The sequence below is a fragment of the Odontesthes bonariensis genome, chromosome 6 (genome assembly GCF_027942865.1).
Source record: "Odontesthes bonariensis isolate fOdoBon6 chromosome 6, fOdoBon6.hap1, whole genome shotgun sequence".
NCBI lineage: Eukaryota > Metazoa > Chordata > Actinopteri > Atheriniformes > Atherinopsidae > Odontesthes > Odontesthes bonariensis.
Window position 1 is genome coordinate 23,859,663 of NC_134511.1, and position 23,467 is coordinate 23,883,129.

At 40.9% G+C, this 23,467-nt stretch overlaps 1 protein-coding gene across 2 annotated transcripts; it reads right to left on the bottom strand.

Moving 5' to 3' along the window:
- Positions 1 to 854: 854 nt before the first annotated feature.
- Positions 855 to 16,847, bottom strand: slc14a2 (solute carrier family 14 member 2). 2 transcript variants are annotated; one of them, XM_075468089.1, is made up of 10 exons: positions 16,758 to 16,847; positions 4,169 to 4,240; positions 3,893 to 4,085; positions 3,336 to 3,525; positions 2,990 to 3,118; positions 2,518 to 2,710; positions 2,146 to 2,293; positions 1,701 to 1,835; positions 1,513 to 1,562; positions 855 to 1,428 (listed from the first exon to the last, which is right to left on the bottom strand). In XM_075468089.1, exons 3-10 carry the CDS (start codon positions 4,068 to 4,070, stop codon positions 1,012 to 1,014), a joined length of 1,440 nt encoding a protein of 479 aa, XP_075324204.1. In that variant the 5' UTR covers positions 4,071 to 4,085; positions 4,169 to 4,240; positions 16,758 to 16,847; the 3' UTR covers positions 855 to 1,011. The 2 variants fall into 2 exon arrangements, with proteins under 2 accessions (XP_075324204.1, XP_075324203.1); XM_075468088.1 differs by lacking the exon at positions 16,758 to 16,847 and adding an exon at positions 4,460 to 4,557.
- Between the last annotated feature and the right edge of the window lie 6,620 nt (positions 16,848 to 23,467).

Consider the following 23,467-nt stretch of genomic DNA (forward strand, 5'->3'; position numbering starts at 1 on the left):
ACTAATGAATGCGCAATGGGCGTCACTCCGTGACAAATTTTATTACACCAAACAAAAGGAATTCCTTTTTTGAATGTCACATAAATCTTTTTCTTTTCTTGTTTTTGCCATGATCATAAAAAGCTCAAACTGGTTTAGTTACATCAATGTCAAGTTCACTACAGCTTTGTCCGTTGAGGAACAGTTGGTAGTGCAGCTGTAATAATTGTAGCTGCACTTTTACAAAACATTGTTTCCCTATAGATTATTCTACCAGTCAAAGCGGATAAAATTCAACTTCCTTTTTTTTTTTTTTTTAAGTTTTTCATTATCCTAAGGGAAGTTGGTTCTCATGATTTTCCAGAGATGTATAGTAACGAAGTAAAATTACTTGACTACTTAAGTACTAAAATGCTGTATCTGTACTCTACTGGAGTATTATTTTTTTCTCCTACTTACACTTTTACTTCAGTACATATTTTCAATGAGTTTAGTACTTTTACTCTGATACATTTTTTATGTGCTGCATCGTTACTCGTTTTTATAAACGCACACACACACATAAAAAATATATATAATATATTATATTTAAAATAAACTACTTGCAATACTTAAGTACAAAACATGTTTAATACTTTAGTACTTCCACTTAAGTACGGTGCTTAAAGAGCACTTCTACTTCTACTCAAGTCTGCATCGCTATTACTTTATACATGTATGTGATTTTCACAGAGCTGGAAACTACTTCCTGCACTAACTGGACTTATATGTAGGGGTTTTTATTTCATTGGGGTTTTTTTTGTTATAATTTCTCTGTCAGCTCGATTTAGGTACTTTTAGACAACACTGCATAAGAAAAAGACGGAAACACAAAATGACTTGTAAAAATAGAACTTTAATTTTATAAAAAAATTCTACAAAATGTCATCAAACCACCAAAATCAGCTATGCATCATAGCTATGCAATTCTTCATACATTTCAGTGCCATATATATATAGTTTCTTTCCATCAGTCTCTGCAGGAATGAAGTGTCAAACACAATCATCAGGTATGACCTCAGTTAGATCATCATTTCTGTTTTTGTCACTCTCAGTAACCTGCTCTTCCACCTCAACCGCTCTGTCTTCGACACATGCATTCCCATTTTTGACTTCTGCTGTCTCACCTTTTCCCTCCTCCATCATCATTAGAAACTTCGACTTCAGCTGTTCTCTCTCGTTTCGTATGTTCTCCTCCTCAATAGCTTTCTGCTGCTCTTCCTCTTTCTCAGCTTTCTCTGCTTTCTCCGCTTTCTCCTGCTTCTTCAACTTCCAGTAGAAGGCCAGGTTTTTCTCAGGGTAGGTGACTTTGGCCAGCGGCAGCTTGAATATCCTTTTGGTCCCCGTGGTTAGGAGGAGGAAGGTGAGGGCGGAGAGGCAAAAAGGCCAAGTGCAGGCTGGCAGACCAAACTGTAAATGAAAGACAGTTTGTAGCATGCGTCTCAACAGGTTGATGTGTTTAGTATGCGGAGTGGTGTTTAAAAATTTAATTACCGTGGACATGAGGTTTGCAATGGCCGAACCGAGATATGCACAGAAAAAAGCTGCAAATGAGAGGAGAGTATATGCCGTGTGTGATTCAGAGATTACAAATACCTGTACCTGCTACAGCGAATGACTTGTTATACAACCCTTATGTGCAGATAAGGTGCATTTTCACATAGCTCTGGGTGTCTGCTTACCACATGTGATGGCAAGCAGGTGCACCTGCCAGGTGAGAGCATAAAACATTCCTCCAATAGCGATGCAGGCTAATACACAGTTGTATCCCCAGAGGCCAAAATAAATGTCGCCAAAAGGAGCAGCCAGAGCCAGACCTGTAAAAGAAAAACAACAGGGACAAAAGAGCCACAAATGGTAAGTCAAAGCAGGTCCAAGTTCAATTTAAGTTTTAATTATCTTATTAAGAAATAACCCTACTGGTTATTTTGCACCTTTAACAGGTATTTTTGGTGTCATCTTGGTGATGGACCATATTGACTGTGGCTTGAATTTAATCTGTAGGCATGTAGGGAAGCAAAAAAAAGGTGTGCAGTTTACTGGGTTGAGACAGAAGGATGTTTACATCTGATGTTATGTTACACCCTCCCTTCGACTCCAGGCTGAGTCATTGTATAGTACTCTCACCTGAGACCATTCCCACTGCAGATCCCAGGACAGCATGGGCACAGGTGATAGGGGAGGAGATGAAGAGTGAGACGATGAAGATTCCTCCGGTCCAAGGGTTGTCACACCCATAGACCTGGCCTATTCCCACAGGCACTGACATGAACAGCTAAAAAAAGTACAGACAGAGAGGGCAACGTGAGTGGAACTGCAGATGTAAACAACGATGTGTTTTTCACTGGTGTTAACTTGTAGATCTCTTCTGTTGGCTGTGTCACTATACTGTTACAGTACAGCTAAGACTTTAGATTTGCATGACATAGCTAGTCTTTACTGTAGTCTGTGTGTCCGCCTGTTCGCCCCTAATTTCTGAGAACGTGGCATGTCACTGACCTTGGCTACATCGATTTCAGCCCAGGTGATGTTGGGGAGCTCCGAGCGTGGCTGAATGAGGACTTGGTTGAAGTGGTGATTGTAGTGGCCGGTGGCGACCATGTGGAGACACACCAGGATGTTGAAGGGCAGGGTGAACACTGGCAGATCCCAGCGACTGTTAATAGATGCCAGGGCACTGGACACAATCGGGCTGAAACACAATGACCCAGTATAACACAATCTGTGTTATGTTTCCCTATCTTAAACGTTGGCTTCTTCTATGTCAGACTGTATCAGCAGGAATGGAATCAGACTAATTGAATAAAGGTTTAAAAACCTAATTTTATTCAATTAAATTATCCTTTTAAAGTCTCAACATTCATGTGATCATTTTGCTGAAACCAATCAGGTGTGGTAGTCATGTGTCTTGGTTCATTATCTACTATGGCCTCACTGGATTGTTTAACTGTTGTTCGGTCTGTCTGCTTACCACATCATGGACATGAAGATGTTAGGCAGCAGAAGCCACCAGTACCAGTCTCCTGCATTGGAAAACACAGCCATCAGCAGACCCACTAGAATGCCGTTGTAACCATACAGCCCAGCAGCTATTGCACCCCTGAAAAAAAGTTTTTTGAATTCATAAATTCATGTCTGTCTAGTTTAAAACAAAGTTAAGTAGGTTTTTTTTCTCCAAAGTCATTTAATCATTTGTTGGAAAGAAAATTATGATCTTTGAATGGTAATGATTTTGTACGTTTCTTGCCAGTGTATTAAAACGAATGCTAGCTTACTGCTACGCAATACATTCGTCAAGATGCAGCCTGTGTTCACACCTGTTTTGCTGCAGAATGAGGGCAGAAATGGTTGCAAAGAGTGTCCCTACAAATCCATTGAGGGCCCACCAGTAATTCTGCAGGATGAGACCCGCAAAAATGATGAGGCCACTCAGAGGGTTGTTCACAAACATCACCTGGGCCGCTCCACGCAAAACCCAGTCCAGCAGCTGCAGCAAGAGGAACTGTTCTGGAAGGCAGAACCAAAGAAGTTTTTGACTGTGAGAAAAAGGGCTTGAAAAGACAGTGATGCTCGGACACAACACAGGGTACATTTGGTAGTATGGCTCATATACCCTTCAAATGAATTAAAAAAAAAAAAAAACATTGTTTCAGGTCAGTTACACTCCCTATGGCCCAGTTTACCTTGGGGCATAATTTGAATTAATTTCCTTGTCAGTGGCACATGTTTGATATTGTACAGCAGCACTCCTCTGTCATTCAAGTTATGTCATGCGTCTCACTACAAATACTAGATAAAGAAATGATAAACAGAATCTCAGTCTGTTTATGTAACACCACTAATGTACTATCTTTGGGTGTTAATGCTGACTTACTTTCCATCCATTTTCCAAACACCTCCATGTCTCCAGAGAAGTAGGAAACTCCCTTGAGGAAGCGGGACCTGGCTTTCTGCAGGGCTGTTGGTCCTGCAGGCTGCACTTGATCCTCCTTCTTGTCCTTCTTTTCCTCCTCGTAGTTGATACGTGTAGGCGGTAGGTCAGAGTGATCCATCAGGGGCTGGTGCTCCTGGAGCCATTTTAGAATTTCATGTATTGTTTGAGTCACATTAAAATGAGTATTTGTAAAGAGACAGAGGAGCGTATACCTACAGTTAAGATAGGGGCAGCAGAACTGGTGGATAGAGCAGCAGATGTGGAGCAGTTGATATTCCCCTGAATATCCTGAGAAGACAAAAAAAAAAATTTCCCAAAGTTAAATATTTTCCATGAAAATGCAATTTTAATTGCTACAACTATGCACTAGTTTGAGTCTGAACAAAAAGCAAACATTAATTCTCTAATCTTCTTTTAACATCATATTGATCAAATGCATAATCTCTAGTTTAATCGTGTACATGTCTCTACTTAACTTCAGGGACTTTGACAAGCAAGTGCTCCTACCTTCGTGCAGTGTGATCCAGTCATATGTCACAGAAAAGGCACAGGTTTGAAAAGCTGTCAGCTTGTTTTAAGCTGTGTCGCAGGTGCTTTTGAGAAGGGATTTTATAACAGCGAAAAAAACTCCGCCTCCCCCTCACACTCATCTGATTCACGCAGGTTAGTTTTTTTCTTGTCCTTTAACATGTGTGAGATGTGGTAGATATGAGCTCAGGTGGAGTCAGGCCGGAGAGTTGTACATGACATCTGGAGTCAAAAATGCTACAGATTAAATCTAATTTACTTTATTGATATTGACCCCTGTGAGGCAGTCACACTATTATGCCAAAAAGTATTAAGTCACCCAGCTAAATAATTAAATTCAGGTGTTCAGATCAGATCAATGCGTCATGCAGGCTTGTGCAGAACTTAACAATCTTTTTAAGAGATTCATTTTTATCTGAATCAGGTGTGTTGAAGCAGGGAAACATCTAAAACCTGCAGGACAGTGGCCCTCGAGAACCGACTTTGGACGTCCCTGGTTTGGCTGAACCAGTTTAAGTTCCTTTTATGTTATGTTCTTTCATTTGTTTAAGTTTCTTCAGAGGCTGTTTGAGTATAGTTCTATTAGGTTGACCTCTTTTATACGCCCGTTTAGTTGGACTTTTGATTTGCCAACACTTTTCTATCCTTCTGTCTTATGCTAAAAAAGTCTAGACTTTCGTTTGCTCGTAGTAACTCACAAACAAGGATGATTTAAACACACGGTATGCTGTACATTCACTTCCTAAGGTGTTTGTTTTGAATGGAAGTGAGCTTTTTCAAGAACGTTTTCCACCTGTGCAGCATATATCTGATCTATATACTCCCTATATAGATCAGTGAGCAGTGCTGACCATCATGTCATTGGGGTCATCAGGTGGGAACCTCCTTTCATCAGTGTTTCGTCTAGTTGGGCCCACGACACCTCAAGGAGATTAGACAATGACCACTGGCGTCCCAGAGTCACCCCCCTAATGCCAGCCAACACTGCTCCTATCTGGAGGACAGGAAATATTTTGTTGAAATTGGTAACTGTGTCTCAGACCAAATGGCTATGATCTGTGGGGTTCCCCAGGGGTCAATCCTGGGACCCGTATTGTTCAATCTGTACATGCTTCCACTAGGCCAGCTAATACGCAGCTATTATGTGTCCTACCACAACTATGCAGATGACACTCAGATCTACGTGTCACTGACGGCAGGAGAACATGGACCTGTATGTACGTTGTGTCACTGCATCGAACAGATCAGTGTGTGGATGCAAAACAATTTTCTCCAGCTGAACTCAGACAAAACTGAAATCATTGTCTGTGGCCCACAGAAACAAAGAGAAAGTGTTATCAGTCACCTTGAGACTCTCTCTCTAAAACCTAACTATCAAGTTAGAAATCTCGGGGTAATATTGGACTCAGACCTGAACTTTAATAGCCACATCAAATCAGTAACATCAGCAGCTTTTTACCATCTAAAAAACATTGCCAGAATCAAAGGAATAGTGTCTAAACCAGACTTAGAAAGACTGATCCATGCGTTTGTCTCCAGCAGGTTAGACTACTGTAACGGCCTGCTCACTGGGCTCTCTAAACGGGCTGTAAGACAGCTGCAGTACATCCAGAACGTTGCTGCTCGAGTCCTGACTAGAACCAGGAAATACGACCATATTAGTCCAGTGCTCAGGTCTCTGCACTGGCTTCCTGTCGCTCAGAGAATAGACTTTAAAACAGCTCTGCTTGTGTACAAGTCTCTTCATGGTCAAGCGCCAAAGTACATCTCTGACATGTTAGAGCCATATGAACCAACTCGGGTTCTGAGAACCTCAGGGCGGGGTCTCCTGCTGGTGCCCAGAGTCAGGACTAAACAAGGTGAGGCTGTGTTTCAGTTTTATGCTCCTAAAATCTGGAACAGTCTTCCAGAAGATGTGAGACAGGCCTCAACTCTGACAATGTTTAAATCCAGGCTGAAAACAGTTCTATTTAGCTGTGCATATGACACCTGAAAGTATTTTATCTGCACTCTTCACTTTTAAATTAATTAATTAATGATTATTTTTAATGGGTTTTTTATTTTTTATTTATTTTTAATGATTTTATTGCCTTCTTGTGATTTCATGTAGCTGTAAAGCACTTTGAATTGCCCTGTGTACGAATTGTGCTCTATAAATAAAATTACCTTGCCTTGCCTCCTCACACCACAACAACCATCTTTTTATTTATTTTTTTATTTTTCATTTTTTATTTTTTTTACAACCACAAGCTACCTCAGCCTCTCACCAACTGCACACCGGTCACAGCGGGGTGGGGTTACAAACCCTGATTCGGGGAGGGGGTAATGAAAGTATAGAGGGTGCCGGAGGTGGAGGCAGAACAAGACACACTAGCAGATTCAACAGACAAACTCACTTAAACAGTCCTACAATCACTAAAAATGCCAGCTAAAACAAAGCCATTCAAGCCAACTCGTCTAAAATGGCCAGCTGGTTTAAAAATGCTCACATGGGCCACACCCTCCACTTAAATATCCTGAAATTTCTTCTTTGCTTCGTCAAAAAGTCTGTTTACCCTAAGTGCTGCCCCTGCTAGGCCCCCAGCTGCTATTGCTTCTTCTAATCCAAATCCACTGTCTGGACTTTACTGCCTCATCTGACACTCAGCCAAGGGCTAACCAGATCATCAGGAGAAGCCCAAATCCCACAACCAAGGTGAGGACTACAGAAGCGATCGACACCTCCACACAAAAAGCAATAGACACCATTCTAATCGGGGACTCTATAACACAGCATGTCAGAATGGCAAAGACGGAAAATATAACTTTTTCTGATACATCAGTCAGGGAAGTGATAGATATTTTGCCGACCATTCTGTCTACACATCCAGATGGCACGAGGATCATTGTCCACACAAGGTCTTTTGATATTCTGAGAAGGAAGACTGGCTCTGAGATCCTGAAGAAGGATTTTTCTCTGCTGTTGGAGAGACTGTGTCACGATGGAGCACACCGGGTCTCCATTTCATGTTAGTCCATTCCTACTGTGGGTAAAGGAATTGAACTTTTCAGCAGACTTCTTGGCCTAAACACATGGTTGTCAAATGCATGCATCACCCATGAGATTAAGTTAATTGATAACTTTAATATCTTTTGGAACTGTAAGGAGCGTTTCAGAGCTGATGGCGTGCATCCCAATCGAACTGGATGCAGATTACTTGGTGCGCACTTACGTCATGCTGTTGGGACGGCAAACCCAAACATGACTGTACAGATTAGACTGAAGGACACAGCAGCGAGGCAAACCACCCATAGCCCCCACCCCCCCTCACCAGACCCTTTACTCCACATCACCCAAGGTCTCCAAAGGATGAATCTCCCAAGGTCTCCAAAGGATGTCTCTATCCCACTCCAGCGACCACTATCAACCGAGAAACACAGGGCACCCCCTCCTCCTCCTCTTACATCATCTGTCCTGGCAGAGCAGGGCACAAGGGGATGTGCAGGATGTTCAAGGAGCAGCAGAACATCCAGAGTTCAAAACAAAGATACCATGCCATGATGTGTTCAGGGTGCCTGCTATAGTCATTCGACTTCTGACAGCTCTTCTGAGAACAAGCTGGGACCAAATAGGATTCCTGTATTAGTTAGTAAAAGAAGGAATCGAAAAAAGTCAACCTGCTGGGTGAATCAATCTAATCTGTTATCGGTACCACGTGCAACTCAGAATACAACAGAGACCACTGTAAACTCCACAAAGCTAGCCTTACTTAATATTAGATCTCTGTCCAATAAGTCACTGTTAGTTAATGACTTCATAATTTCACACAATTTAGATTTTCTTTTCCTCCACTTGGGGAATGAGATCCTTCCCCAAGTGGAGGAGTTCAAGTATCTCGGGGTCTTGTTCACGAGTGAGGGACGAATGGAGCAGGAGATTGACAGGCGGATCGGTGCGGCGTCCGCAGTGATGTGGGCACCGGTGAAGAAGGAGCTGAGCCAGAAGGCGAAGCTCTCGATTTACAGGTCAATCTATGTTCCTATCCTCACCTATGGTCACGAGCTGTGGATAGTGACCGAAAGAACGAGATCGCGAATACAAGCGGCCGAAATGAGTTTCCTCCGCAGGGTGTCTGGGCTCTCCCTTAGAGATAGGGTGAGAAGCTCGGTCATCCGGGAGGGGCTCGGAGTAGAACCGCTGCTCCTCCGCATCGAGAGGAGTCAGATGAGGTGGCTCGGGCATCTGGTTAGGATGCCTCCTGACGCCTCCCTGGTGAGGTGTTCCGGGCCCGTCCCACTGGGAGGAGGCCCCAGGGAAGACCCAGGACACGTTGGAGAGACTATGTTTCTCGGCTGGCCTGGGAACGCCTCGGGGTCCCCCCAGAAGAGCTTTGAGGAAGTGGCCGGGGACAGGGACATCTGGGTCTCTTTGCTCAAGCTGCTGCCCCCGCGACCCGATCCCCGGACAAGCGGAAGATGATGGATGGATGGATGGATGGATGGATGGATGGATGGATAGATTAGACAGAAACATGGTTAACAGAGAGCACAAGTGCTACTATTCTAAATGGAACAGCCCCCCCAAATTTTAGTGTTATGGATAAATGCCGAAATGGTAGGAAAGGTGGGGGGGGGGGGCTGCCTTATTTAAAGATACATTCTAGTGTAAAGAGATCTCATTTGGTGAATTCACTTCTTTTGAATATCTTAGTTTTATTTTAACTCATTGATGCCGGTTGTTGCATAACGCAACATTGTCCCTAACGCCGGTTGTTGCATAAAGGCGGTAGCATGGTTGCCGCGTCTGTCACGGCGGTGGTGGACCGTGACGTCAAAATGACGTTTCAGGCCTGGCGCTTCCCTTGAAAAGACGGCGCTGCGCGTTGTCGTGCACCAGTCGATTTTTGTAACTTGGCGGCGCCGAGCACAACGAACCGGATGGACCGATGTGAGACCAGGCTCAGTGAGGAGGTGCGTTTGTACAGGCAGCTGTACGAAACTGCAGTGAAACAGCACAGGGAGCACGTAAACTCCCCAAACTGGTGCACAGAGATTGGCAGAACTTTGGGGAAAGAGGGAGAGTTCTGTAAGAATGTGTGGAAGAAGCTACGGGACAGATACGTGAAGGCAAAGAAGAGGGCAGAGACTCTGTTGATGCCGGGGGCTTCAAACCTTCACCTCTATTAACTGAATTAAAAAATTAAAATGATCGGAAAACTGCAGCAGTATCATTAATTACAGTATTCTTGCTCTTGACAGCGGCATTGTTTTCTTCTCCACTTTCGTGGTTGTAGAGTAGCGGTAACCTTCACGTAGCAGCGCCACCTCTGTGACGGAGAAAATTGCAACTACTGGCGCGCAACGACTTGCGCCACTATATAGGGTCCTATGGCGGGCACGAACTCATGACGTCATCAACACCGCTCGCGCGAGCAGACGCAGCAACCATGCTAGAGCCTTAACGCAACATTGTCCCTAACGCCGGTAGCTGCATAATGCAACATTGTCCCTAACGCCGGTAGCTGCATAATGCAACATTGTCCCTAACGCCGGTAGCTGCATAATGCAACATTGTCCCTAACGCCGGTAGCTGCATAACGCAACATTGTTCATTTATCATTATTTTCAAGACACATGCAGCATGTAATGCACAATAATTGGTTCAAACAAACAACAAAAGTTTACTCGTACACCAGGGCTGAAGGTGCCAATATCTGAAGATGCAAGTCCTTTAGATGTGTTCTCGCATATTTTCACTGATGAAGTTTGGAATATGTTGGTGACACAGACAAACTTATATGCGGATCAGGCGCGCGGCCACACACCATCCAACTCGAAGTGGAGCCCCGTGTCAAAGCAGGAGATGAAATCTTTCATCGGTCTCTGCCTAACTTTTGGAATAATCAAACTACAACTCGCCGGGATTAGTGGAGGCAGAGCAAGTGGCTGTATCAGACAAATGTCGCTCGAGTGATGGCACGAGATCGTTTCGACATGATCTGGAGGTAATTATTTATTCTTGCGCTTCATTCTGACGACTTCTCATTCTTATTTGAGTGGCGTTGCCCTTATGTTAAAAAAAAAGAGAGCCCGGTGCGAATTACTGCAGTATGGCAACTATGATGTTTTAGAAGTCGTGTCACTGAAGTATACAGTATAACTGCACAATGCAAGATATATTGCAGGGTTTTTTTTATCCTTCATTATTATTGCTGATATTATTATTTTGCAATGATGTCTCTATCATGGCCAGTAATGTAGCTGAAGTGGTGCCTACTACTACTACTACTACTAATAATAATAATAATAATGATGATAATAATAGTAATGATGATTATGATTTAGTTATAGTATAGTAACAGTATAGTAATAGTAGTATAATAAATAGCAGCATTGGGTATTATCCTGAATCATAAAGCAAAACTACGTGAACCAAAATGTCCAACATTGATAAAAAAAAAAAGTAATACAATCCAGCCAGTGTTTCAGAGGCTGAGATATTGAATTTTTCTTAGGTGTTTTCAATTAATTGTTTTTAGTTCAAAAAACCCTCAGGCATTAGGGACCTTTTCTAAAAACTGGCTTAGGCATTGAGCAGCCTTTTTTGCAGGTGCTTTAGGCGCCAATGGGTTAAAGGGTGTTCCTAATACTGTATCCTGTTCTTAACACATTGAATACCGGCGGTGTTTACGGAATTATGTCGTAGACTCCCAGCGTTCTAAACCATTTTTTGACGTTTTTTGTACAGTCACAGCATATTATGTGATAGGGCCACTGAAACATGTTATGGCTCGTTTGAAAGCTGAGACTTTAAACTCTTTGTGGGTCAAAACTGCGTGTCTCTAGGTGCCGCTATTAGCGAGCTATCCTTAGCTAAACCAAGGCGGGTATCCACCAAAATCAACAACAAACTGAGATATCGAGGCTTTGTGAAACGTGCGCTCTTTCAGCCTGTCGCACTTTAGATACTTACATATATTTAGGTCAGAGGATTTGCGTCGTGTCGCATGTTGCAAAGCTAACCTGTTCATAAGACCGCCTCCTTAGACTTGTCACGTGTCTTCTTGTTGTTTGTTTATGTTACTTTACCCCCACCCTCTGGAAACCGACACGTGCGATTGGACATAATGCGGAAATGCACAACAATCAATGCAGCGTTATCAAAATTGTTCTTGAGTTGACGCAAAGCCATTGGCATAATGATCAAAATGTCCAGATGATGACACCAGTTTTTGACTGCCATCTATGTCAGTTCTGTTCATAATTACAAAAATCACACAGAATGTGCATTAGAATGTATAGATTTAGAATCCATAAAAAACGTAAAAACGTATTTTTACCATGTGGGACCCAATGCATGGGCAGTAAAAATGTAGTTTTACGTGACTTCGGAGTCAATGTGTTAATCATTTACAGCTCTCCAGGATACTGTGAAAGTTTTACTGATGAATTCTCTGAATTATTGTCTGTTATTTCAACTGATTTTAACCATTTTAACATTCACATAGATAACATGATGGATGGTAATGCCAAAGAATTTTCTTCTGTGCTGGACATGTTTGGTTTGTGGCAACATGTAACAGAACCTACCTAGCCTGGGTGCCAGCCGAACTTAGCCCCGCCCATAAAATTTTTGGTCGGGAAGTTCGATCTGGCTCTGCTCAGTTGGGAAATCATTATGCTCGACATTGCGACAGTCGACCCAATCAGATTGCCAGGGCAGGCTTCATACGATGATGGACAGATGATCAACAGGGACATTATCGCCTACGTCACTAAAGAGCACTTGGTTTGAATTCGTTTGAAACAAACATGGCTGCCGCTGGAGAGCTAGGGTGTGTAGATTCTGCCATCGAGTCTGTACTACAGGATCTCCACATTGCATTCATTTTGAAAGACGAACAGAGGAACGCGATAAAGGCTTTTATCGAGTGTCACGCCCATGGACTCTCGTTTTTAGTTTCATGTTTTAGGTCACGTTTTTGAGTTTGAGTCCATGTTTAGTTTTCGGTTCATGTCTTAGGCTGTGTTCGAAACCGCCTACTACATACTACATACTTGAAAACGGCATACTCATCGATCAGACAGTATGCAGAGCGTTTACACACAGTGCACTTCACTCCTGCCCGAGCCGACATCAGCCGGCCTGAAAAGCTGATTTCGCTTAAGCTATAAACTCTGTAAATATATAACTTTAGCAACATTTGAAACATTTTCAGGCGAGAAAGTAGTCATTTAGACCCCCAAGGTGTTGAAAATCTGACAAAATACCGGCTATTTACAATTTTGTTCCCACAAATTCGCCGCTAGTAAAGCTAGCCGCTGTGAGCAACGCACTTTCGGTTTCGCCGTTTTGACTGCTCTCGTCCCGTTAACTGAATTTGACCGTTCAAATGGCGATGGACGACGTCACGTTACATTGCATCTTGGGTAGTTTGAGTGTGACAAGTAACCTCATGATGAATACTCAACATTTCGGCGAATCTAGTATGCATCTAGTGTACATCCGGGAACTTAAAAAAGTATGACTAGTAGGAATAGTAGGAAAAGTAGGCGGTTTCGAACACAGCCTTAGTTTTCCCTGCACCCTGTTAATTAGTTCACTCACTTCACCTGTGTTTTTTCCCTCAGCTGCACTCTCCAATCACTCTCACTCCCTATTTAGTTTCCAGTCTCCCCTCTCAGTTTGTCGGATCTTTGTTGCCATTCATGCTACCCATGTTACCTTACCCTACCTGACCTGCCTGCCTTTCTTCCCATGTTTTTGCAAGTTAAGTATTTATTTATTTATCCATGCCATGTTTAGTTCCTTTTTTTGTCACAGTTAGGTTTTTTGAATCCAGCTTAGCCGCGCCTTTTGTTGTTACTTTGTTTTTGGAAAATAAACCACCCTTTACTTTTGAAGTCCGCATCCGTGTCCTCCCTTCCCCAAACCACCCTGACAGATAGAATAGATGTTTTTGCCGTCCTTCCACAGCAAGTGTGTGTCGCTTATTCTACGTCACATACTACGTTGCTCTGATTGGTTGTAGGTCTATCCAATTGAGCGAAGAGGCATTTTTTCTCCTGGTTCGGTTGAAACACGCCCCGTGCTCAAAACTCTATCCAGCGGTATCAGACTCTCATTCTGACTAGAATCGTAAGTATGACTTGGTCAGGCTAGAACCTACACACCTTCGAGGTCACATTCTGGACCTGGTCATTTCTAACGGTGTTGATAGTTCTTCTGTTGTGGTTGTTGATTTGGCCTTTTCTGACCATTTATTTGATTTATTTATCACTCAGAATGTTCAAACAACCAGCTTCTCAGTTAAAAAGAGGTACATCAATGAGAAAACAAGTGCTCAGTTTAAGGAGGCCATAGCTATGTTACCAACAATCAGCGCAGAGTCGGTTGAAGGACTGCTGGATCATTTCAATTTAAAAATTTTAAATGTAATGGAAGCTGTTGCAGCAATAAGAATCAAGAGCACCTTGATCAAACAGAAAACCCCATGGAGAAACACCACTACGGTCAAAAACCTGAAAAGAGAATGCAGGAAAACTGAACGTAAGTGGAGGAAAACAAAGCTTCAGATTCACTATGAGCTGTACAAAGAAAGCCTGTGTAGTTATAACAATGAGCTGTGCAAGGCCAGACAGCTGCATTTATCTGAAATCATTAATAAGAATGTCAACAAGTCTCGAACTCTGTTTGCTATGGTTGAAAAACTCACAAATCCTCCTAAACAGTCAAACCCTGACCTCCTCTCCACTGAGAAATGCAACGAATTTGCTAACTTTTTTAGCAAAAAAATCAAAATGATTAGACAAAACATTCACGCAACACAGACAAAGAAAACCAATCTGTGTCTAAAACACAGAAATAACTCTGACGTTATGTCACAATTTAATATTGTTGATTTAAAAATCCTAAAGGAAACAGTTCGGCATCTGAAATCAACCACTTGCACTCTGGACATAATACCATCCGACTTTTTAAAAACTGTTTTTACCTCAGTAGAAAGTGATCTCCTACGAATAGTTAACAGCTCACTGGCATCAGGCATTTTTCCCAAGTCACTAAAGACAGCTGCCATTAAGCCACTCCTAAAGAAGAGAACTCTAGACGCCTCTATGATGAACAACTACAGACCTGTCTCTAACCTTTCTTTTATATCCAAGATTATTGAGAAAGTTGTATTTAACCAGCTCAACGACTTTCTGAATTAAAGTGGAAGTCTTGATAACTTTCAATCAGGCTTCAGACATCATCACAGCACTGAAACAGCTCTGGTTAAAGTGTTAAATGACATCAGGTTGAGTAATTAAATAATTAATTGAGTAAAGACATCACTTTAAATTTTTGTTAAGTCTCTCAAGTATTCTCTTCAAACAGGGCATTGTTGTAGTCACCAACGTCATATTGCCACGTATGCTCTAATTGGTGTAAGGCGTATGCCATCCTGACGTCTCTCTCCACCTACAACCCATTTTGAAGCTCTAATAATTATCTCCATCGCCATTGTAAATGCTAATGGAGAAATCGTACACCTTGCCACAATGCCTATTTCTAGCCTCTGCCAACCTGTTGTGAAGCCTGCTGTATTTGGGCACAGTCTTATATCCTGAAAATATGCTCTTATTAAGTTAACAACTACGGGCAGTCTAAAATACTCAAACGCTTTCCAAATAAGGCTATGTGGCACTGAACCAAATACATTTGCTAGATCCAGAAATATAACATGCAAGTCTTTTTTCTCAATCTTGGCTGTATATAATATATATTTTTGAACAAGTGACAAATGCAAAGATTAACAGATTCATTAGGGATTACAACAAAAAATAAAGAATAAACCTTAATGTATAATGTTTGCTTAATGCAAATAGTTTGACAGTTATGTGACTTTAACCTCCTTTTGGTTTGGTGAATGTACCAAAGTAAAAAGTCTAATATTTCAATTTGTATTTAATTTCTGTTACGTCCAAAAGTTAACCCAGCTGGAACACAGTTCACTCAAGACAACCCCAGTGATTGACAAAACACACAGTGCACAAGATTGTATTTTTACTTGCAAGGGGGCCGGACGGAGTGAGAGAACTTACTCCTTCACCCGTGCTCAAACGACTCCGTCCGACTTTCCCCGTGTAGTTCTTTTACACAGCTTAGTTACAATCAGCATACTCCTACATGGGAAGACCAGAGCACCCTGTTTCTCACAGTTCCCTTTAATTACTTTGTATCACACTAAGCAAAGTTCACACACTACATGTCTGTCTATAAAATGTTGTTTACTCAAAATGAAAATCTATATAAATTTTTCCAACACTCTCAATCACTGCTTTGTTTCTAAGTTGAACAGTTGGGTTTTTTTTTCTAAATACAGATTTTAATCAGTCAGAGTTTTAGATGAGTAAGCGTTATGTAACATGAAGTACACCAGTACTGATGCACTTTGATAAATATCGTTAGCATTGTTGCAGAAAACTGTGATGATCAGATGATACCTTCGCAAGCACATTGAGTTGCCTGTGGTATGAAATGCACTATATAAATAAAGATTGATTGATTGATTGATTGATTCGCAGTATTATCACAAACAGCAAACTGTGAAAGTAAATTTGTGAGTTTATGCACGGGCATTTTTTTTATTTTCTTTTTAAACCAGAAGTTAAATATAATCATGTGACTGATTAGCAGCACAGATTGCTGCTGCAGACATCTTGTCATCACTGCTGACGAAAGAAGAGGAGCCGCATGAAAAAGCATGCGTGGTGTTGAAAGGGGGCAGGGTTGCGGGTGGTCATGGTGTGGAAGAGTTGAATTCCCCATCAATAAAGGCATGAACAACAAACCGCTCTGATGAAACAGATCCCAACTCTGTAGATCTTTCTAGGGTTGATTTTTAAGAGAGTTGCTTCTGGTAAGCAGCGGGCCTTGAATAATCAAACGTCGTCGTAAAACTTTAATTGACAACAATGCAAAAAACAGTTGCATTGTTACAACTGTTACTCATGCCGATGCAGCATATCAACACTGAACCCTTTCACTTTTCTTTACTTAACTCGCTCAGTCCCTTGCTTAAATCAAGAAATATATTTTGTGCATTTCTAGAATTTTCTGTTTTAATGTAAAAATGCAATGGGCATTCATTTGCTTGCCGTCCTCGAAATAATCAATGAATCAGATAATAATGCCAAACAGAATATTTCTGAATACCTTTATGAAGCAACCCCAGGTGATTACTTATATTAAAAAATATATATTTTGTTGTTTTTATTACAAGGTTACTGATATGTTAAAAGATATTTCACCTACCTTAAGTGAAATGAAGCATTACCTCCTTGAATATGGAGAGATTTAGACAAATGTCATATTGATAAAGTGCAGTAAAATAAGCCACCAAAGCCATCAAACATGCGAGCACAAAAGAATAAAAAATAGAAAAGAAATATGGTTTTGCCGTCCAGTTACGTTCAGGTAGGCCTACCAGCTGTACCTGAAGGCCAACTTTTCATGCCAAGTGACAAGGATGAAGAATCCAGAAGTATTTCTTTAAGAAAGTCGTGTAACTGCTATGGACTCACTAAATTAATAATGGAGACTTGTGAAAATGAAAAAGCTACAGTCATGTTATGTAACATTCCAAATCTGCTTTTGAAGCAAGAGACGAATTCGTAGCATAAATGCTGGTAAGAGTCAGTGGAAGAAGAGTTGCCACATGCTGACATCTAGTGGAGAGAGAGGGAATTACATATCAGTTCTGTCGCCATGGTGATCATTTTGTCGGTATACCCCCACTAAATCCAACTCACCATTTTAGTCTGGGTCCATTAATCTGTAGGGACCCTCTTATTCAACTTTTTTTAAACATTTTTTTAAACTATCTTTTTTTTTTTTTTTCAAGTAAAATAGAAACCTGACAATGATAGCTACATTCAAATTGAAACACTTTTGGAGAAATGGGCGTGATTATAAACATAAAAGATTATGTCAAGCAGCAGTTGAGTGTTTTTTTTTTAGGAGAAAATGAACGGGCTGCAGAGAATGCCCCTGTACATGTGTTTGTATTGTGCATGTGTGGTGAAGTGGTGAGGGGCTCCAGCTCTATGGAACCTGATACTTGATGACTCTCCATCACAAGAATGTGAGTTTCCTTCTCTTGGAGCATCTGGCCCGAAGCCCGGCCACATCTCCATCTGTGTGTGTGTTTGTATGTGTATGAGAGTGTTACTTGTTACAATTTGCCCCCTTTTCATGAGTGGCCTCTTTTAGCAGAGTGAGACATTCTTCGTGTGATGGTTGTCCGATCTTTTGTTGACATGCTGTCCTTTTGTGCCTCAGAACATTTGCCTCGGGACATTTAAAGATTTTCTAAGCCAGTCAGGAGCAAAAAAAAAAAAAATAAGCAAACACTTAAAAAGTCACATTCACAACTATGAAAATGACATCTCCGCTGACCTCCAGTGGTTTTTCCCCTTTCTTTAGTGCTGGAAGTGTGTCATGTACAAGTACAAGATTTGTTCTCATGTACATCTCTGAAAGGTGCTGCACCAGAACACAAACATCACAGCACTTAGAGCTGTGAAATTCAACGGTTCAGATTGCTAAATTACTCTTCAGCTATGATCTAATGGCCTGGAAACATATGAGGAAATCCACAAAGATGCAAAATCCTATGGGGTATCTATGGATGCACGATCAATGGGAACTATTTACCCCCCTTCAAATGAAAAAGATTGATGATAGAATCTTTATTTGTAAAAAGCACATGTATTTAACATTGTATCTTATAGATTTGTTTTATTATATCTGTGACTGAAACAATCTTCTTTCTTTTCCTGCCAGGGTGCCACTATTAACTCCTCAGGGATGTATGGTGTCAACTCACTGTGTACAAGATGAACATTACCACTGAGTTACAATTAAGCAAGTTTGTAAGTTCCTTAAAGTGCAATTCCTTTTATGGCCCCCAAAACTTCTGTGACTTCAGTAGAATCCCATACAACAACGTTGCACTCTCTCACAAAATACTAAGTCAGCGCCTTTCTCTCACAAGTCAGTAAGATGACATGAGTTCATTTTAATCCTGATCAGTGTGCTGGTGGTCCCTCTGAGAGTAATTTCATTATTAAGGATGTATCAAGCCTCAAAGAGAGGCTTGTTTGGGGGATGCAACTAGCTTGATTGACAAGCCTTTTAGGAGAGACTGCCCAGAAAACTCATTTGTCTGTGAACTTGAGTCATTAAACATGTTTTCGATCCTTGACAGAGCTTTCATTTTTTGGTGAAGTATGTGAGTCATTCTCCAAAAAGTTATGCTTGCTGTGTTTGTTCTTCAGTTGTGTTGCACCAGCAGAACATCAAGGGATTTTAGTTTCCATAGTTTGTGGCAAGTAATTGTTTATTTCATAGATAGCTTTTAAAGCACTTATATGGGCAATATAAACATCAAGTCGAATGTATATACCCCAAACGTCGGGGTATGGGTTGACAGGACAGGGAGACGTTTAGCTTCTTAGCTAATATCACATTTAAGGTGAATTATAGATGCACCCTGTTACCATGCTGGTTAGCTGGCGGTGGCTTTACTCGAAAACTTATCCGTCCTCTTTTTCACTTCTGGCTCCTTAAATCCATGATTGCAGCTGTCAAGTGTCAAACATGAAGTCCAACAACAGAAGTTCACAAACCAGTCAATGAATTCAAATGAGCTACATTCATCTTCCATGCAGTTTCTGCAGTGATAGATTGCAGACGAATGTTCAAATGAATTGGCCAAACTAAACAATCAAAGAGGGACTTTTTATCCAAATTATTATCCAAACATGATAAATCTACTATTAAATGATACAAGAATATCATCTCAATAGAAATAGGTGTGTGTGTGTGCTCATCTTGTCACAAATGGACAAAAATGGTCAAATCTTCACTTCCTAAGTAAATTCAACAAAAAAATCTGCCTTGCAGCCAATTTCTTAGATGTCTATGATATTACTAAAGTGAGAACCCCCCCCCCCCCCCCCCCCCCCCCCCCCACACACACACAGAGTTACAACTCACTTTCTTTTTCCTAAACAAGTCATTTGGGACTTTCTCCACATGGTCACCACACAGATCAGGTGCTCTTAAAGGATAAGACCGGTTTTTTGACATTGGGCCCTTGATTTCACATTATAATATGATGTTCTACTCACCCCTGCTTGTTGTTGAACATTTGGAGCTGTTCCGAAGATATTCGCGAGGCGTCTGGCTGCTCTCTTGAGATATTTGGCCATGAAACGGTTTCCTATGGGCAAGCTTATACAGGCACAAACTATGCTGTTTATAATTTATTAATTACTCTACACCAGCACTGATAACGTGGAGGTGCGTCGCTTACTTAAAAAAATCCGGGTTACTAATTTTGAATTTTAGCCGAATGAATAAATAGGCAGCAGGTCTGTGGGCTGTCTGTGGCAGTAGCACGACGAGGACGTCAGTAACACCCACTTTACGACAAAAAAATCAAAATTACAATAACCCGGATTTTTTTAAGTAAGCGACGCACCTCCACGTTATCAGTGCTAGTGTAGAGTAATTAATAAATTATAAACAGCATAGTTTGTGCCTGTATAAGCTTGCCCATAGGAAACCGTTTCATGGCCGAATATCTCAGGAGAGCAGCCAGACGCCTCTCGAATATCTTCGGAACAGCTCCAAATGACCAACAACAAGCAGGGGTGAGTAGAACATCATGTTATAATGTGAAATCAAGGGCCCAATGTCAAAAAACCGGTCTTATCCTTTAACACATAAATCCATGAGCTGCTTTTTAAACACACCTTGTAGTTGACACTTGTAGTTGACACATAAAGACATTTATTCAAATCAGATGGCTTGTAAGGTCTTAATTATGTAGCATGAAAGCTCCAGTGTGTAACATTTTGGTTGATCAACTGGCTGAAATGAAACCTTGTATGTCATTATTACTTTTTATTTGACGTAGAATAGTAAGAGTATTATGATTTCATACCTTTTATCAAGTTATTTATGTGCAAAGATGCTGTGGGTCTTCTGCCATATTCTTCCACCATTTAATAACAGTGACCTAGAAGGGACAAAGTCAGTGCTGGGTTCAGAGTGGGCTTTTCACTTTTTACATGGTCACTGATGTTGCTGACTTGGAAGAGGAGGCTGAAGTGGGGTTTTGCTGCAATCTGCAGTTCATTCAGATAGATTTAGCTCCATATACTGGCTCTACCAGTACAAAAACATGTTTATGTAAATCAAGAACATTTTACAGTCACTAATGGTTGTCAGAAAACTGATTATTGATTGGCATCAATCATCTTTACACTGTCTTATCTTACAAACAGCCTACTGTAACTTTTCATGTAATATGTGTACAACTCACGAATTACTTTCATATCCTACCTACACATCAATTGCAATGTGTATATTGCACAAATTGCGCACTGAGCCACTGTTTTTCAGTCCAGTGTAGATGGGGAGAGTTCCTAAGCTGAACAGTTCAGATTCTTTAGAAACGAAGGTCATTGTTCAGGCCCAAGTATTGATCAGCATTTGGAAGTCAAACTTCTTTCTTTCGCTGCAGGAGCTGAGGGCCAACATTTTTTAGGAGAGGGTTTGTTTTTGTGGGAACTTCTGGCAGGTAAAACTTCTTATTCAAGGAACAGGGTTGATGGAGTTGAAGAACCTAGTATATGGGTTTCTTAACAGTTATTAGTTTTTCTTCGCCTTTCAAATCAGACATACAGTACTTTTGACCCTTGGTCTTTCTTTGAAGTGCTCAAATTCACAAATGAGTTCAAACAAAGTCTTCATCATCAATAGCCTCAAGTATTAAGTATTAAGTAGTTTATTAATCAAAAAAATCCCCTGGTATCAATACTAATGAAACTTCACAATCCACTAGGAGTTCAAACCCTAGAACTTTTAAACATTTAAGAAAGACTGCATCTTATCATTCTTAAAGTAAAGCCCTGTCAAAGACAAACATTTACAGGAAAATATGAAGAGCAGGGAGAGCTGTCTTGAAAAATATGAGTAGATTAACATGTGCTATATTATCATAGGGATCCAGTCTTCCCTGATAAGTCAAGGTTGGAAAAATAAGTCAGTTTGGAATAAAATCACAAAAACAATTTTTGCTGTTGTTACTTTCTCAGTAACTTGTGTAGATTTCTTGTGTAATGGTATCACATGTACTTAAACAGAACATGGACTATCATTAATATCACACCTTAAAGGCGGGGTAGGGGATCTTTTTCTGGAACATTTTTTTTACATATTGCTTGAAATACTCTTCACACCCCCATTGCAACCAATTAATTAAAAGTGTTGACACAAATATGAAAAGTTTTAGTGGCCTCTAGAACGTACAATCTAGGAAAAACAGTATCCAATCATTGTGAACGGTCCGTTCACAATGATTGGATTCTGATGCCGTCTATCAAACTGCAATCTGCTCCTCCCTCCCCCTCCTTCCCCCTGTGCGCGTACCCTGCTCCTTGAACGAATTACGCGTCCAGAAGCTTGGCAGGAAGTTAAACTAGAGCCAGCTTGGCTAGCACCTAGCATTATTAAACGTATAGTTAGCATAAACTAAATACTAAATACTAAATACGGCAACGATCGATGCTTGCTGTCAGAACAGCGCTCGTGCACCTTCGTGCTCGTGCGCGTTCATGTACTCTAGAGGCGTGCCTTCGGGGGAAAAGTGAAGAAAAGGGTTGGGACTTTTTACCTGTGTATTTTCAAAATGCAGCTTCGCTGGACTCAAAATCCAGGATCTCCTACCCTACCTTTAACCTTATCAGCATAGATGAAACGAGGAGTGATATACAGGTAATCCATACACAAAACCCTAACTTGCTCAAACTAAAGAGCAATCAGCAAAAGGCTTAAAACCAAACAAAAATAAAAATGCTATAAGCAGAAAATGTGACTTAGAGCATGTGGAAACTGGCTTCATATTGACCATGGATGGTGGTTGTGGCAACGAGTTAACAAAAAAAAAGCCTTTCGACTTCCAAGATGTCAAAATCACGAACGAGACTTGAATTGCCAATAAAGCCATAGGAATCTTTGGAGGGAAAACAAGGAGGCTGAAACTGAATCCTGCTGTGTAGAATGAGAAGACCCCTCAAGCCTTCTTCATTATCTCTCATGGGATCACTAAAACTGAGGAACACACATGGCTTAGGTCAGACTTTTCTACAGATTTCCAAAGAGCTCCAAGACCATTTTAGTTGTGTTACAAAAAAATGGCACGAATAAAACAATTCTTTTTTTTTTTAACATTTTATAATGCTTGTTTTAAGTCCACAGTAGATAAACATCACATACCTTTGCCATGTTGATTTATTCATCAAGAAATGTAATGTGTTCACATTTGCAGAGTGGGTGCATGGCATGATACAAAGCCAAAATACCACCTGACAAAGATAAGAGACCTGTTAAGAGATTAATAAAAAACCAGTATAATCAACTTGATCAAAACCAAAGCAAAAGGTCTGCAACCCGTCCAAAATCCTTTTCAATAACATACCGACATCATACTATTGTAAAGTTCTCAGATAGTTTTAACAAGCTCTGAAAGGGAGTAAGGCTAAATCCTTTGAGGAAATACTAAAGTTTCAGCTGAGAAAGGACCAGCTCTTTCGTCTACCTGGCTAATTATTATAGTTGGTGAAATGGTCTGAATGTCCCTTGATCAGAAAACTGGTGGGATTTTATTTGCGTTTTATTCATCACTTATTGGAAGATTTTCTAACTGTTCTAATCGTCTAACTTTCTATCAAAGGTCATCTTGAAACTTGTCTTCAGTGCTCATTTCACTGTAATGACCGTGCATTTTTTTTTATACCTCCCTGTCTGGTACTGAGGAGAGGATTAGAAATCATTTTGTAGAAATAATGTTTAAAAAAAAAAGTTAATAAACTGAACTGGTAGGGAAACTGATTCCCGCTCTAAAGCAGAAGTTAGCAGAGAAACCACTCGATGGAATTTGGGTTTGAGTGCAA